The 17,771-nt window shown below is 35.8% G+C and overlaps 1 protein-coding gene across 1 annotated transcript; it reads left to right on the forward strand.

The window, feature by feature from the left end:
* The first annotated feature begins 4,173 nt into the window (after positions 1 to 4,173).
* LOC132278223 (protein terminal ear1-like) lies at positions 4,174 to 6,793 on the forward strand. Its single transcript, XM_059780032.1, has 5 exons — positions 4,174 to 4,897; positions 5,290 to 5,977; positions 6,096 to 6,224; positions 6,313 to 6,454; positions 6,524 to 6,793. Exons 1-5 carry the CDS (start codon positions 4,174 to 4,176, stop codon positions 6,791 to 6,793), a joined length of 1,953 nt encoding a protein of 650 aa, XP_059636015.1.
* The last annotated feature ends 10,978 nt before the right edge of the window (positions 6,794 to 17,771 follow it).

A 17,771-nucleotide genomic window follows, 5' to 3' on the forward strand; every position in this document is an offset into this window, starting at 1 on the left:
ATAACAAGGGGGAGCACATAAGGATGGTCCCATGGACCCATTGTCTGAATTACAGACATGCTTTCTTCCACATTTCCTATTTTATTATTATTATATGCCTAACCTAGCAATGGTGAAAGTAGGTAGAAATCTAATCTAGTCCTCCCCTCAAGCGCCCACCTTTTTCATGTGATATATATACACACACATTAGAAAAAAAAAGACAAAAATAAAAAATAAAAAAAAATAGGAAGAGAAATTAACTTGGTATTACTCCAATTTGACAAGAAAATGGTGCATTAATAGGAAATGCTAGTAATTAAATGCCCCAAAATTCTCTACCTTTAAACATGGTTATACGTTATATAGAGGTACCCAATCTTATATAATTAAAGACCACATGCAAGATTCCATGTGAGATTACATGAAAAAAGGGTTAGTGGACTTGTGCACAGGGACGGACATACATGTATGCTGTATATGGAAAAATTATTATTGTCCCGTTTATATATAATTTTTTGATTTATCCCGATGGGTACAGAGAAGTTCTATAATATCTTGAAAGAAAGTACCGTATTTTTAAAAATTTCGGTCATTAAATCATCCCTTCAACACAACATTTAACAACTGAGCCGGATTCTAAAATTTTCCATCCGTGGGACTGAGTTAGTAACACTCACTTGGGAATGTCTCTCTCTCTCTCCCTTGCGTGCCTGGAACTTCATATGGCAAGTTTCTTAAAAATGGGAGATGTAGTAGGAAACATCCCTTTCACTTATTTATGTGGTCATGAAAAGTTAAATTAAAGGGATTTCAAGTTTCAAGTTAGGAAGAGTTGTGGGACTTGTGGCCCATGAACTATGTGAAACAAATGGGGAACACAACATTTAGTTTTGGTAAAATAGTAATTTATGTTTTACTATAGCTTTGTTAATTGAGTTTCAAATTTTTTTTTTTTCTTGGGTCATTGTTTAACTATTATTATCAGTACAATATTAGTGTTCATTTTTGTCTCATTCGCAAAATTAATTAGTAGCAGTAGTTTAACAGCTTAGAGCAAGTCCAATGTTCTTTCATTTGGGCTTTTCAATGGGCTCTTAAGATAAGAAGGTAATTTCGAAATTAACGGTCAGAGTTAAAGTAGGATTGGGGAAGTTAGAAGTGGGTTGGGCTTGGTTCAATGGAGGCTGAGAATTACTAAAATATAGCATTTTGGATGAAATGTACTATTAGAGCAGAATTGTTAAAATATAACATTTTGACACTGTACCTCCTCTCAAAATATATATTTGGCAACTCGAAATGATATTTTGCATTGGAGATGGTCTAAGGGCTTGCTAATTGGTTCAGTTTTCTGACAATAACTTTTTATTTTTTGAGAACTAAAAATTAGATAATTGTACAAAAGTTTATTTGGTTGATAATTTTTAATAATTATTTTTTGAAAACTCAATTAAAAAGACATATTTTCGAAAAATTATCTTTCATAGTTCTATGAAATCATGCTAATTTTTGTTTTCTGAGTTAGTACTATTTTTTGAGGGACAAACTAATTTAATGATGCTCCAAGTTTGACTTAAGAGGCAGTGGGTCGATATGGCAATTTATGTTCCAATTAAAATTTGAGACAACCTGTGCAGTTTATGAATTCCAAATATATTAAATGTACCACAAGGGAAGAAACTTGTGAAGTTTTTTTGCAGGAAAACTTGTATTATTTTTTTGGCAAAAGTGTAAAAAAAAAAAAAAAATTGAGGTCTCACCAAGTGAACACAATACCTCCTATAGTATGAAAGTGAGCAAGTTAATCCCTTTAATTTCAAAAGTGAGCAACTTGCCCCTTTGCATTTCACTTATAATTAACTTTTTTTAAAAAATATATATAAAATATAAAATGAAAGATATCTTAAATGCCCTCTATACTAAATTGATGCATTATATGGTTCTAAATTGACTTAAGTATTGTAAGTCCTCGGGTCTCTGCCTATTTTATGTGAACTAAGGCGGAATGGGTTTACCATTCCCCCCCCCTTTTTTTTTTTTTTTTTTTTTTGTAACGCTTCATTATTTATTTTCATGACTTGGTTTAGGAGAGATACTTGATATAGTCTAATTCCCAAAACGCTTCTAATAAATAGAAAAGATAGAACTGAAAGAAATGCACATGAACATATATATATGGTCCAACAATAATAATATATATATATTATACAATTTACTACAATCAAATACAAAAATAAATAAATAAATAAATATAATATTAAAATGTTTAAATGAAATGGCCTTGGAGGGAAAGCGCAAGAGCTAATGCAAATGGAAAAGAGAGGGAGAAAATAGGTTTGATTGGAACAAATAAATGCATAAGCTTTTTTATAGGAAGATGGGGTATGACGGTTATACTGGAGGGTGCTTTCGGCATTAATAAAAAATTATCAATCATGTGCACCATAATATGAAAAAAAAGTGTTTGGAGATAAAATGGAAAGGAACAAGTTGTTTACTTTTGAAACTAAGGGACTAACTTGCTTACTTTTATACTAGAAGGGGGTATTGTGTTCACTTTGGGAAATTTCAGGGGATTTTTTTTGCATTTTTGCTTTTTTTTTTTTTTGATAACTTATATATTGAAATTCAAATCTAAATCCAAATAAATTTAAGCACAGTAATATGTTAGGAATTGGGATCTAAGTTCTAGTGTGTGTACTCCTATATTTTAACCGGGGCAAAAAATGCACTGATACACCTCGACAGCACGAACACTTCTTTGAAGGATTGTATTTGTGTTACACACCGACACCCCTCAAACACATGTTCGACACTTTAATTCCATGTCCATAATTGAAAATTAAAATTTATTATTTTGAACATTTAACTGACACTTTTAAATACTTTTTGGACGCTTCTCTGATGCCTCAAACCCTTAACACTTTCTATCATTTCTAGCACAAGAATATACACAAACACAAGTTGAGAATTCATCTTGAAAATAAGATGAACGTATTCTATATTAGTATAAAATGATAGTTGTTTTTTTGTAATCACAAAAATGATCGGAATTTCATTTTCTAAATCAAGGAGCAATTTTTTTGTATAGAAATTAAAAATAAATTAAATTTCTATAATACTCTCACTCAATAATACTGTACTATTCTAGAATTTAATTAACATATAACAAATTTATGTCATATCAGTATGGTGATCGTATTCTTTGTCGGTGTCTATGCGACTTAATCACACGCTCAATTTACTTGTATGAAAACTTTGAACTTCGTAAAGGTGAAGAACTACACTAAATTGGGTGGGTGGTATCTAAGTTTTCTGACACATGTTTAAAGAAGAAATGTGCAGTTGAGGGGTGACATTAAAGACAACGGACGCACGTTTAAAGAAGAAATTTGCAATTGAGGGGTGAAATTAAAGACAAAGGAAACACTATTGCATGTAAATAGAACTGGAGTTTGTACGGAGTGGCACAAAGGTCGTATCAACAGCGTCAGACACAGGGCTTACTAACTACACTATACCTACATACATTCATGTAATTGTATAACATCAAAACAAAAATAATATACATACATGAATCATTGCAATTATTATATCTATATCTGTATCTACAATCTAATACTCCATATAACGCCTTGTTTCGCCCAAACAGAAGCATGAAATAACCCAACCCCCTTTGGTTTATCATCTATGCGCCTCCAGCGGGTCATCGCCACATTTCACGACACGTGTACGGATCATATCCATTCTCATGCAAAACCTACTTAATGCCTCAATCAAAACGTATCAACATTTCTCATTTATCAAGGTCACTAGGGCAATTTCGTAATTTCAAAAGAACACCAACATTGCCTATTTTTATTCCGTAAATAAATAAATAATAATCTCGACTAAAGTAGCAGAGTACTTACTAGTGAATAAGAAACCTATTTTTTCGTTTGTCTTCTTGTTCTTACATTTTCGTTTGTTAATATATATATATATATATATATATATATATATATATACAGATATAGATAGAGAAAGACAGTCTATACCGTCTATAGGTAGAGAGAGAGAGTGTCTTTTTCCCTTTTAGAGAGAGAGAGATGTACTGCTACTCGGGAAACTAAGCGATGGAGTTTAACGAGAACAGTCGAACTTGACGTGTTTGTGCTCTTCTTTTGACTGGTTTTCCGGCGAAGAATCGCCATGGGAGATACCGGTGTTGTCAAGTGTCCGGGAAACTTAGACCCTATGGCACAAGAGTTCCGGCCAAGAAGCCCGTACAACCACTTGACCCTGGTTCAGCCTCATATTTACTATCCTTGCCCTTCTCCTCCATACTCGTCCAGTGAAGTACAGGTCATGCCCTTCTGCGACGACGCTGGCATAGCGTACCCCCAGTTCCCTACTCCACTGGCGTACGTTAGCACTGCCGGCGCAAACCCTCCTCTTCCTCCGCGGCTTCCTCCGCCCTCCACGACCCCGTCTCGGACGCTGCTTCTGAGCTCTGTCCCCACCGACGTCAGCGAATCCACGGTGAGGAGAGAATTGGAGGTGTTTGGGGACGTAAGGGCCGTCCAGATGGAGAGAGTGCGTGATGGAATCGTGACCGTCCATTTCTATGACTTGAGAGACGCACAGGCGGCCATGGTGGAGATTCGAGAGCAGCACATGCAGCAGCAGAGCAGGCTGAGGAAGCACTTCGAGGCCTTGTTGACGCACAATTGGTCCAGTTACGAGGCCAATAATTTGGTGGGCCCACTACCTCCGCCGGCGCGTGGACTCATTGCTGGCCGCGCCGTGTGGGCCCAGTTCAATGTTCCGGTAATGGCCGCCGTCCCCGGCGGCGACAACCAAGGGACCCTCGTAATATTCAATTTGGACCCGCAGGTCTCCACTGCCAGACTTCAAGAAATTTTTGAAACTTTTGGTACGAATTTTATCTAATGAACTATATATATATATATATAAAGATTCATTAATTAATTATTCCGGTTTGATGTTTAATTAGATGTGTCGTATTCATCTAAATAATCTGTCAAATGTTTGGTATCTGAGAAGTTCAAAGTACTTATTTTTTATTGCCTGTAAACTCAAATGTTTCTGCGATTAATATATATATGTGTGTGTTTGGAGCGAGCTATCTTGTTTTGACTCACTTTGTTTAATGTGATGGGTGTTTTTCCCCATTTCTGTATGTCATTTTGCCGAGTAATTTTTGTTACTTTTTGGCTTTTTATATGTGGGTCTTGTTTTGTACTGTGTGTATATATATCTATGTATTATGATTTTCTTGGCCGGGGTACACATATTTGATTTCAGGTGCTGTGAAGGAATTGAGGGGTACGCCATTGAAGCGGCACCAAAAGTTCATAGAATTCTACGACATAAGAGATGCAGCCAAGGCTTTTGCGGAGATGAATGGAAAAGAAATCAGTGGGAAATATGTCCTCATCGAATTTAGTCGCCCTGGAGGCCATAGCAAGACCAAAAGGTTCCCGCCAAAAGCCACACATAATACAAATAATAATTTTGATTCTACAACCAATTACCACCCATTAACAAACTCACACTCCATGTCACCACCACCGCCACATTTGCCTATATCCGTTAGCAGCACTGCCGCTAACGTACTGCCGCCGACTCCGACGCGTTGCTACCCGAAGAAATTGAATGTAAATGGTGAGAGTGGTAGTGTAGAAGCTTCAATGGGTTCATTGTGCATTGGTGGTGCAGTTGGGAATGGAAATGAAGAGAGTAACAGTAGTATTAGCACCCAAATAGGAGTAAAAAATTCAAAGAAGGGTCAGTATGCAAAAGCTAGTATTTCAAAGCAGCAACAGAAAGAGAGAGTACAGGAGAGCAAGAGAAGTAGTAGTAAGTCATGGAAGGGAAGACCGTCAAAGAATCCGGATCCACGTTTTTTAATAAACGAAGATGCGATTATGGAATCGAATTGCAGAGATTCCCGGACCACTGTCATGATCAAAAACATACCCAACAAGTACAGGTTTGTGGGTCATTTTGCAATTGCTTTTTTTATTATTGTACTCCAATATATATATACACACGGATATATTATATGTGTGTTGACTTGTATATATATATGTGAGTCGTGGTGGGTGCAGTCAGAAGCTGCTGCTGAACATGCTGGACAACCACTGCATTCACTGCAACGAGCAGATTGTTGGCAATGGCGATGAGCAAGAAGAGCCTTTGTCATCCTACGATTTCATTTACCTCCCCATTGATTTCATGTGATTTTCCTAAACTTATACATTAATATTAATATAATTAATTACTCATTAATGTATAATCGGCATCAATTTCTTAATACGTACACAGCAACAAGTGCAACGTGGGATATGGGTTCGTGAACATGACCTCCCCACAGGCTGCATGGAGACTCTACAAGGCCTTTCACCATCAAAACTGGGAGGTCTTCAACTCCAGAAAAATCTGTGAAGTTACCTATGCCAGATTACAGGTATATATATATATATATATATATTTTCCTTGTGATATGCTTTTTAATTTGATATATATATATATATAGGGTTTGGAAGCATTGAAAGAGCACTTCAAGAACTCAAAGTTCCCGGGGGAGGCGGAGGATTACATGCCAGTGGTGTTCTCGCCACCTCGAGATGGGCGGCGCCACTTGACGGAGCCCATTCCCATAGTTAACCGCCCCAACTCTCCTCGTCACCTGTGTGGTTATAAGGACTTAGATCATAACAATCATGATGAGATGGACGGTGGAGATAGGCCACAAGAAGAAGAAGATGATGATAATGGCAATGATGACAACGAAGACAACAAGTAATACAAGTAGGTGCTGGCTTTGCGATGTACCGTTGAGCACTTGTAGCAGTGCTACGTCTGAATCAACATACGAAACAAGAAAATGAACCATATATGTGGTGATAAGTACCACTGGTACTGAGTACTACTACTGGGTATTATGAGTCGTAACTGGCAACAACAGCTGGCAATGCCCAATGTGCGTGCTTGTTGAGCTCCGAGCCACAACCCCAATAGGCAATAGCACCAGACCCAGACCGTGTCATTCTTAGCTATATAGGTTCACCCACCAGCCCTTCCTCTTTAATTTCTCTCTCTACATTGGTCACCATTTGTAACTTTATTGTAAACTAAAATATTTGAGTGATACATTAATTAGCATCAACTATCAACTACTTCTTTATTGAGAATTTATTGATGGGTTTTAGATACTTCTATTTTCTTTTTATTTGTTTAGTTATAATTACATTGGAAGTATTGAAGCATCTATTCTCTCTTCAGTGTATCAGTTCTTTCTTCTTTTTTTTTCTTTTGTGCCACTCACATTTCTAGAGAGTGGAGAGAGAGACAAAAGGAGGCAGCAGAACTGCAGATGCCACCCTCTCCCGCCAATAACTTGGTTGGCAGATGGCTGCATCTGCCAAACCAGTTTTCTTTGTCTCATTTCTTTTCTTTTTTTAAGTCTGGTCTTCACTTCCCTTCAAATATAGCATACTTTTTTTTTTTTGCTGTCAAGTGTCTTTTACTTCCCCTGGCGCACATTAGATCTGTGGTTTCAAAATCAGTCTAACTTTCGCCATGTTGTCCATGCCAGTCATGATGCCCTTTGAATTAATTGTAAAATTGCTAGTACGTACTAGCTTCTTACAAGACGTTTTTGCCCAAATATGGGCTTTTATTGTTGTGTTTGTCTCTATACTCCATTTGGTAAAAGCAAATTTATTTGCAATCCAAATTCTGAAAAGCAAAAGATTGTCTCGTGGGTCTAACCATTAAACACACACACACACACACACACAACAAAAAAAAAAAAAAAAATTTTGTGCTACTCTGAGGATATATTGGTAAAATGATGCAATATTTCTTCCTACTCAATTAACCTATAGCTTTTAAAATCCCTCATATCTTTACTTTCGCACAACTTTACCCCTACCAAAATGAACATTAATTTCACGATGGATAGTTTACGTCTATATACATTTGAGAAGTGTCATTTGATCTCTCTTAGTACTTTACTTGAGTACTCCTTTAAATTAATATATTGTAAAAATAATACATAAATTATATCATTATATTATTAATGCTAAAGTAATTTCACTAACAAAATATAATAAATAAAAATATAGGAGATGGTCAAAATTAAAAATGTAATTTGGTCAAAAAAAAAAAAAACTAAAATTGTGATTGATTCCAATGATCCGTTGTAAATGAACTTTTTACAAAATTTTGGTTATATAATCCTCATACAATTCTCTTTCAAATTCTTAGATTTTCGTATCAAATTTTACACATGATCATGATAAATAGACCTGTTGTAAGTGAGTGGTGTTGTGAGAGACATCTCATAATAGCATTACTTTTTTAAGAAATAAAAAATAATATAATGTTAATTATAATATGAAGCTTAATTAGCGGCTTATATTAGATATCATAAATTTCTTTCTTCTTTTTTATCCCAATATACATATACATGTCATGAAACAATACATATCCATCTACAATCTGTCATATTACATGGATTTTAAGAATCAAAAGGAGATTCAGGTTGATTAAGTTGGCATTAAAATTAATTTGATTTAATAAAATGGAGCCCTTCATGAATAGAATTTAATTCTAGATGTTAATATCTGGTCCTGCTTTTGCAATGATTCCATTCCAAATCAAAGAATCCTCCAAATAATAGATTGGGTACATTGAAGTACTTGAGTAGTATCAAGTTACTGTTCTTTTCCGAAAAATATAGAGAAAGAGAAAGGAAAGGAAAGGAAAGGAAAGGAAAACAAAAGATACAGCAGCTTGAGGCAGAGAGATTTTGAACAATGATGAATAAATGTCCACAGCATGGGTCGGGTCAACCAATTGATTTCGTGGAGAGAGAGAGAGTTGCTCAGAGGACTTGGACCTTCAACTGTGCCGTCACAGAGAAAGCAGTGCCTTAAAGCTCCTCTCTCTTTCTCTCTCTCTCACACACACACACACTAAACACAAAAGCCATCGAGTCCATTAATGCATGGGTGACTGCATCAACAGTTCAACACAAAGACAACAGTTCTCTGCACTACCAACCCTCTCTCTTTCTTTCTATCTATTATATGTGTGCTCGATCTACTTTTGTCAGCCTGCACATCTTTTGCTTCTTCATTTTTTCCAACTTATTTGATGTAACGGGGTTTTGACACGTGGACCACACCCCATCTCTCTTCTTCTGCAACTCATCGATCAACCTGTCACTACTTCACCAAAATGTTTATTTATATCTATATACCTAACACAAACAGTCCCACTTCAATGTGCAATGTTAATTTCATCTTTTACTGTGCTATATACGCTATTACAAACCGGGACTTAAAACAGTCATAAAGTTCTTCTCCCTCTGTCTCATATTTGCTATCTAGGTCTAAAACTATTTACTACTAATATTACTTTTTATCTTTAAATTATTTGATGTCATTTTTAGTTATATTCTTTTTATATATTTATATACTATCCTTGTTTCACATTAGATATTCATTACAAAAATTTTAACTCACAAAAATTATGAATGAAAATTTTCGAAATGAACTTTTAATATGGGACGAAGGTAGTACGTATTAGATAGCCTATTTAGTCTTTAATGTGAAGAAATGCATTAGAATTCAAAGGTTTAAAAATTAGTGGAACTATAATTGATATAATGTACGCTAAATTTATTAGTAAGTCCGATAATATAATAATAATTACATGCACTAATTCAAAATCAACTAATTAACCATTGTTCCCCCTATTAAATTATTAATACCAAAGACCGGACACAAGCCTAACCTCTTTCAAAGTATTGATGCATGCTAAAAATGAGAACCATGTGCTAACGTCGAAGAATTGAAATTGTACTCTAACATTACCGCGTTGTGACACTCGTTTCATTCAATAAATAATTAAGTAAAATAGTCATTTTGTCATGATATTTTAAACAAATTAATGTAAATTATGATTTGAACAGTCAAATTAAGGCCCATAATCATCAATCTTAGAGGAATGGGCATTAGTGGGATTGTAGCAATCGAGAGTGGTGTTCTCCTGTTATTGTACTGGTTTCGGCCATTGTTTTGGCCGGAACAGGAAAAAGCCGGTAGGTGGTGGTCAAACATATATTTGGAGACTCTGGCAATTCGTGCTTTATTGAGTGGATCCAGGCCACACGGTTGGCCACATGCCTTTACTTTTAATTAATTAAATAAATTCCAATTTTAAAAATATATTTATTTATAAAGACAAAAGGTTAGAAATATGAATATAGTACTGTAGTTGTAAGTTACTGAGTTGCATGCTTTGGGTTGTGGAGTTTGGAGAACCCACTTGTGCGGCAGCTTGTCATGTTTTATGCTTTGTTTACCAAGTAGTTTCAATCCTATCTCTTCATATATATTTTTATTTTTTTGGATTAAGTTGGTAAATAAAATTACCAACTTGAAATGTTGGACAGTACACTAACTTCTTGTAGCAAAGGTTAAAAAAAAAATTTATTTACCAAATTTTAAGCAAAGGTTATATATATCAGTCGCTTGAATTAATTTTTTTTATTTTTATTTTTTAAAAAAAAGTTAAAAATTATCCTCCTTCATTCTAAAAGATAAACCAAGACATTTTTCACTGGTTTATCTCTCCATCGAATCAAATTAGCCAAAGGGTATCCATTCATGAGCCCATGCTAAAGTTTCAATCAATTCATGTCAATATCCACGCTATGAAATTAAGAACATAAATCCAGTAGCCCAAACAAGATAAGAGAAGTTAGCTAATTAGGAGTGAAATTTTGCAATTCTTGAGTAGACCACAAATTTGAAAGTTATTTAGGATTAAAAAATCTTTAGATACGCACCATTCAAAAAGTCTGTAGATTGGAGATGTCAATTTTGTCTACATGTTTTGCCCCAATGGAACGACCTTTTTGTTTCACAACGACCAGTAAAATAAAAAATTGGAGACCGGGTTTCATAAAAACTCACCGACCAGCCACATTTTTAATATTTTTTTGGGTTGCACTTTAATGGGCTCCCAAATTTCTTTTGTGTTGCTCTTTATTTTGTTATCCATACAATTAACGGGCTCAGTGGCCCATAACAAACTACGTGTAAATGGGATGAGGAGGGGCGGGCACGAATTTGCGAATTTAAAATTTAAAAATCAATCCGTCTCGTGCATGCAACTCCTATTAAATTACCCTCATCTAAGATCACATTGTACTCAAAAATCAAAATCTTAGTAAAAACAATAGAACTATTCAATAGAACTATTCCCTTTATCCCTTAACACCAACATCATCATAAGTTCATAACTAAATTTTAGAAAATTCATTATTTTTTCAGAGAGAGAAATTAGACATAATTAAAAAATATACCTTGAGCAAGACATCACCTCTCCTCGGAACAATTCTCTTTGTTCTTCTTACCATTTCTTTTTTATGCTCACTTTCTTCCTCACTACATTCATTGTTGTCGTCTTTCCCTTTCTTGGCAACAACATCAACCACTTCTATGCCTTTCGTAGGTTTTTGCTTGCTCATCCTCTTATTTCTCTGATACAATTTTAAGCAACTAAATTTGTTTCCACTAGGTTTATATTTCTTGTTTTCCTCAGACTGAAGAGTTGAATCTGAAACAGAATAGAAGTTTAAAACCATTCCTGCATGAAATTGGAGCAGATTCAATTGCTTTTTCTTTGACAAGTTCTGGAGTGCAAGGTTTTGGAGCATTCCTTGACTTCTTGGCCGGCTCATGACCGTGTTGAAGTGACAACAGAGACAAGCCCACTGTTCTCACTCCCAACACAATTTGATCCACCATTTGCATACACAAATTTAATTACCATTAATGGCGCGATGGTTTTAATTTTCAAAGATGGATCAGTTATGTATGCAGTCTAATATGTGAATAAGAAGGAAAATAGTTAATTAACATGAATCACTTACATATCTGAGACTTCTCGAGTTGGGTGCAAGTCATGTGCAATAACCAAGATGTATTTTTTGGCCTGTGAATAAAAGATTGAGTGGTCATGAAATTAAAATTTTGGTATTTCAATTTGAAAATTTGATCTACCAAAAAAAAAAATATATATATATTTGTGCAGTTGCAGTCTTTGATCCAAAACATTTACAATTGTCTTAAAAAAAAGTATATATGTGTATGTTTATTACACATATATTGTATTGTATGTGTATTATATGTATGTGTGTGTGTGTACCTTGAGTTGATGAAGGAGTAGGAGTACTAGGTTGTACTGGCTCCTGCATGTCCCTTACATTCTCTATTTGCATTCTTTCTAAGTTGGCCTCGATCCATAGTAGACTAGTAGTAGTGGTGTTTTCTCTTGCTCTAAAACTTTCTTTTGCCTATCTCCTGTAAGGACGGAATAAGGCTCATTATATATTGATCTATATATAATAATAAATGGGTATATATATGTGTATATATATGTATTCCCCTCCTCCTCTCTCTCTATATATATCTCTGAAACTCCTCCTGCAAGTGACTGGATCACACACAGTTCTATCTGTCTCTGAAACTCTGTTTGCAACTTGCAAGTTTGGAATGACTGATGTCATGCGCATATGTCATGGCTTAAGTGAATTCCACTGGGATGCTATATTGATCTATATAATATGTCTTTATAAATAGATTAAACAACTTTCAAGTTGCAACATCATAAATAATATAATGTCTTTATAATATGTCTTTATAAATATATAAAGACATATTACATTCTAAACCCTAAACCACCGGGCTGCTATATTGATCTATATAATATGTCTTTATAAATAGATTAAGCAACTTTCAAGTTGCAACATCATAAATATAATGTCTTTATAATATGACTTTATAAATAACTTTATAAATATATAAAGACATATTATGTCCTAAACCCTAAACCATCGGGCTGCTATATTGATCTATATAATATGTCTTTATATATTACCCTAAACCACCGGGCTGCTATATTGATCTATATAATATGTCTTTATAAATATATATTTTAGATTCTAAACCCTAAACCCTAATAGCCTGACATGCTAAGACGGTGACTCACATTCTATTAGACATTAAAAGTGCAAACCAAATATATCACACATCGACCAACAGATTTAATCTTTACTCAAAACATTCTTTCTAACTTCAAACGGAACTCGAATAAGTTTAGCTCAAAACTTTCTTTATTCCTTAACACCAACATCACAAGTTCATAACTAAATTATGGGAAACTCATTAATTTGTCACAGACAGGGAAATTAAACATAATTAAAAAATATACCTTGAACAAGACGCATACGAGCAATGAATGACACCACCCGTCCTCGGAACAATTCCCTTTGTTCTTCCAACCATTTCTTTTTATGCTCACTTTCTTCCTCACAACATTTATTGTTGTCGTCTTTGTTGTGTTGATTAATTTCACACATCACTTTTGTTGGGCTACTTTGTATGTATACATTGTTGTTTCTTCCCATTGGGCCCTCTGGGCTGTGTTTGTATAGCTTTAATGAGTTAGCATATGGTTAACTTCTAGGCTGTATCTTTTCTTCAAATTTAATGTTAAATTTAACTTTAAAAAAAAAAAAAAAAAAACCTTCAACCTCTTCTTTGCCTTTCGTAGGTTTTTTTCTAGGTCATCCTCTTATTTATCTGATACACTTTTTAGGCAACTAAATTTGCTTCCACTAGGTTTATTTTACTTGTTTTCCTTAGACTGAAGAGTTGAATCTGAAACAGAATTGAAGTTTAAAACTCGCCTGCATGAAATTGGAGCAAATCTAATTGCTTTTTCTTTAACAAGTTCTGGAGGGCAAGGTTTTGGAGCATTCCTTGACTTCTTGGCTGGCTCAGTTTCCATCATTATGTCTTTTCTATATCTCTTTCTAACAATTTTATGTCATAACCGTGTTGAAGTGACAACAATTAAAGACAAGCCCACTGTTCTCACTTCCAGCACAATTTGATCTACCATTTGTATACACAAAATTAATTACCATTACATGGTGTAGGGGTTCTTTTTTAACTAGATAATAAATAATAATAAAATGGTGATATCAGGAATACAAATACAAAGGAAAAAAGAGGAGATGCTCAGTGTAGGAGGAAGAGAAGAAGACCAACTATCAAGATAAAGATGGTGGTAGGGCAAGTATATAATATCTTATGACAGCTTCCTCTTCTGTGGGTTGGTTATTCCTTCATAGGACAGTGCTATTTATAGATCTGAATTCCATTGGTTATTATCCAATGGTCCCTTCCGTGCATGGCTCCTCGCATGCATTACTTCCAATCTGGATTACGTGAGTAATCCTGGAGATTTAGGAGTCTAAAGGGTCTAATCCTTTCCTCGAGCCTTGTCCTATATTGCCATGTCACTTCTCCCTTAATCAGGGGCATTAAATGTTACTTGGCCGTCGGTTGGTCAAGCTTGACACAACATTAATTGTGATTTTAAGGTTTTGTGTCATGACATATATAATTCCATCATCTTGCTAATTGGGCCTTACTGAGAGCGAATGCACCTCTTGATTTCTCATCCACCAATCCAAGATCCTCTTAAGTTTCCCAAACATAGATCGCCTATAGTTGCGAAGGCCCTACGTTCGTTTCGTACTATACGCGATCTTCTAATAGCGCGCCCCTTGGGGCTCCAATCCTTTAAAGTAATGTTGCCTGGCGCAACGCCAAGGCTTAGAGTGCTCGAAGTTTAATCTTTCAAGGTTTGATGAGCCTGGCTTGATGCCAGGGCTTAGGGTGCTCGAGGATTGGCTCCTCGAGGCTTGAGGGGCCTGGAGCGGTGCCAAGGCTTAGGATGCTCAAGGGTTGATTCCTCGAGGCTTAATGGGCCTGGGGCGATGCCAGGGCTTAGGGTGCTTGAGAATTGGTTCCTCGAGGCTTGATGGGCTTAAAACGGTACCAAGGCTTAGGGTGCTCGAGGATTGGTTCCTTGAAGCTTGATGGGCCTGGAGTGGTGCCAGGGCTTAGGATGCTCGAGGATTGATTTCTCGAGGCTTAATGGGCCTGGGGTGATCCCAGGGCTTAGGGTGCTCAAGGATTGGTTCCTCGAGGCTTGATAGGCCTGGAGTGGTACCAGAGCTAAGGGTGCTCAATGATAAGTTCCTCGAGGCTTGAAGGGCCCGGAGCGGTGCCAGGGCTTAGGATGCTCGAGGATTGATTCCTCGAGGCTTAATGGGCCTGGGGCTATGCCAGGGCTTAGAGTGCTCAAGGTTTGATCTTTTGAGGCTTGGTGGGCCTGGAGCGATGCCAGGGCTTAGAGTGCTCGAAGTTTGATCTTTCGAGGCTTGATGGACCTGAAACGATGTCAGGGCTTAAGGTGCTCGAAGTTTAATCTTTCGAGGCTTAATGGGCCTGAGACGATACCAGGGCTTAAGGTGCTCGAAGTTTAATCTTTCGAGGCTTAATGGGCCTGGGACAATACCGGGGCTTAAGGTGCTTGAAGGTTGGACCCTCGAGACTTTTGACTTCTCAAATCGCCACGAAGGATTTGGTTAACGTCGTTTTGACTTGTCAACGTGCCAAGTCAGCCTTTAATAAATGACACCCACACATGGCACGGAGGGTTTTAATTTTCAAAGATCAATCACTTATGTATGAATTCTAAAATGTAAATTATAAGGGAAATAATTAATTAACATGAATCACTTATATAGCCGAGACTTCTCGAATTGAACTCAAGTCATGTGCAATAGTAGGTAGTTTTCAGACATCTGATCATAACCCAGATATATTTTTTTTGGCATGTAAACAAAAGATTGAGTGGTTATGAAATAAAAAATTTGACACTTCAATTTAACAATTTGACCCACCAAAAAGTATATATTTATTTGTGCAGTTGCAGTCTCTAATCTAAAAAATTTACAATTGTTTTTTTTTTATAAAAAAGAGTACATATTTGCATGTTTATTACACATGCATATATTGTATTATGTGTATATGTGTGTGTGTGTGTGTACACCTTGAGCTGATGAAGGAGTAGGAGTACTAGGCTGTACCGGCTCCTGCATGTCCCTTACGTTCTCTACTTGCATTCTTCCGAAGTTGGCCGCCATCGTAAACTAGTAGTAGTGCTTTCTCTTGCTCTAAAACTTTCTTCTGCTTATCTCCTGCAAGGATGGAATAGGGCTCACTGTATATGTATGCATGTATGTATATATATATTTTTTTGGGCCGGGGGGAGGGGGGGGGGGGGGGGGGGTTGTTCTTAACATTGTGCCCCTGAATTGAGATGACTCGAATCATTCTTGACCTGAAAATAACTATTTTTTTGAAATTTGTTGAAGAAGCCCTACTTCTTTTAGTTTTCATCAAAATTTTTAAAGAACTAAGATAAAATAATTTTTAGAGGACTATAAAATACTATTATATGAAAAACAAATATTTTTGTAATATTTCTTTTATTTTTTTTTATTTTTCTGATGGGCCCCACTTTGACTTGGTCATTAAAATGACTAATGGTCATTTTATAGACCATTTTTCTTTTCTCTCACTCTTGCCAGTTTCTCCTATCTCCTTCTGTAATTTCTTTTTTCTTTTTCTTTACACCATTCAAAGCTTGATCCTCACCATTCTCTTGGGTATTTGGCTTTGTCACTTGAAGCAAAGTTGACGAGTGTGTCGAGGCCAACGTTTTGATCAGAGCAAAGTTCAATTTGGCCACCATTTAGGATTTCGAATTTTTGGTTCAATTTTGGGCTTTTTCTTCTAGTTGAGGTAGGGGTGTTCTAATTCACAATTTCTTTGAATCTTTATGAATTTTTCCTTCTAAAGTTGGTCATAAGCATGCTTAGTTTTAGTTATTTTGATTATGGTGATTGTATTTAGTTGTGTTCATGATGTTAAGTGATGTGGTGTGTTAATAGAGCCTATGAACTTTATTAATTTGTTGTGATGAAAAGCATGCTCAATTATGACAAGTTGTATGTAAAATGTTTGTTAATTGCTATGTAAAATTGTGATTATTAGTTGTGGAAATAAATGTAAAATTGGGATTTTTAGTTGTAGAAATAAATTTAGAATTTCTTCTCAAAATGTGAATATGACGTTGATGAAATTTGTAGAATTTAATTGTTGAATTTGCGAATTGAAAGTATGTAAAATGCCATGATTTGGAAATATGAGAATGCGATATAGTATGGAAATTTATGTTTTAAAACATGCTTAAATGGTGCGGATAATATGTATGAAATTCTATGTTGTCATGGCATTGAAAGAATTGCATAATTCATGCATTGTCATTTGGAAAGTAAAGGGAAAAGTTTGTTTTAAAAACAAATGGAATTGTTTTTGGGAATTTTTTTTTCTAAAAGTGTTTACGAAAACCGGACGCCTAGGAGGCGTTTAGTGGTCCGCGGTGTTAATGTAGTCTAGAGGGGAGTATGCTCAACTAGGCCGGATGCGACGCCTTGGAGATACCTTGTGGTCGTGGATGGTTAACCAATCTTTCTTTCGTGATGCCTTGGAGATGCCTTGGGTCGGATTACACTAACGGTTTAGAGGTTGAAACAGAAATGTTTCGGAATGGGGAGTGATACGCATGACATCGCATTCCATAGCATGGCATGATGTGTTACGACTTGGATTATTGTTGTTGATGTTGTGGTTATATTTATCCTGGTAATGGCATGATCCCAGTTCTTTTTCCTATTTCTTATTTGGATTCACGGGGTCACAAGAAGTGTGTCTTAAGCACCACCTACTGAGCAATTTGCTCACCCCATATATTTAACATTTTTTAGGTCACGGGAAGGGAAG

The sequence above is a fragment of the Cornus florida genome, unplaced genomic scaffold, assembly GCF_030987335.1.
Source record: "Cornus florida cultivar Cherokee Brave unplaced genomic scaffold, ASM3098733v1 CherokeeBrave_3.0.0_Hap2_Chr10, whole genome shotgun sequence".
Lineage (NCBI taxonomy): Eukaryota > Viridiplantae > Streptophyta > Magnoliopsida > Cornales > Cornaceae > Cornus > Cornus florida.

What these genes read in the sequence shown, in the direction of transcription:
- LOC132278223 (XM_059780032.1), top strand. Translation starts at nt 4,174, where the DNA reads ATGGGAGATACCGGTGTTGTCAAGTGTCCGGGAAACTTAGACCCTATG. An exon ending in AGAAATTTTTGAAACTTTTG is followed by an intron (nt 4,898 to 5,289) that starts GTACGAATTTTA and finishes ATTTGATTTCAG; the next exon opens with GTGCTGTGAAGGAATTGAGG. An exon ending in TTACCTATGCCAGATTACAG is followed by an intron (nt 6,455 to 6,523) that starts GTATATATATAT and finishes ATATATATATAG; the next exon opens with GGTTTGGAAGCATTGAAAGA.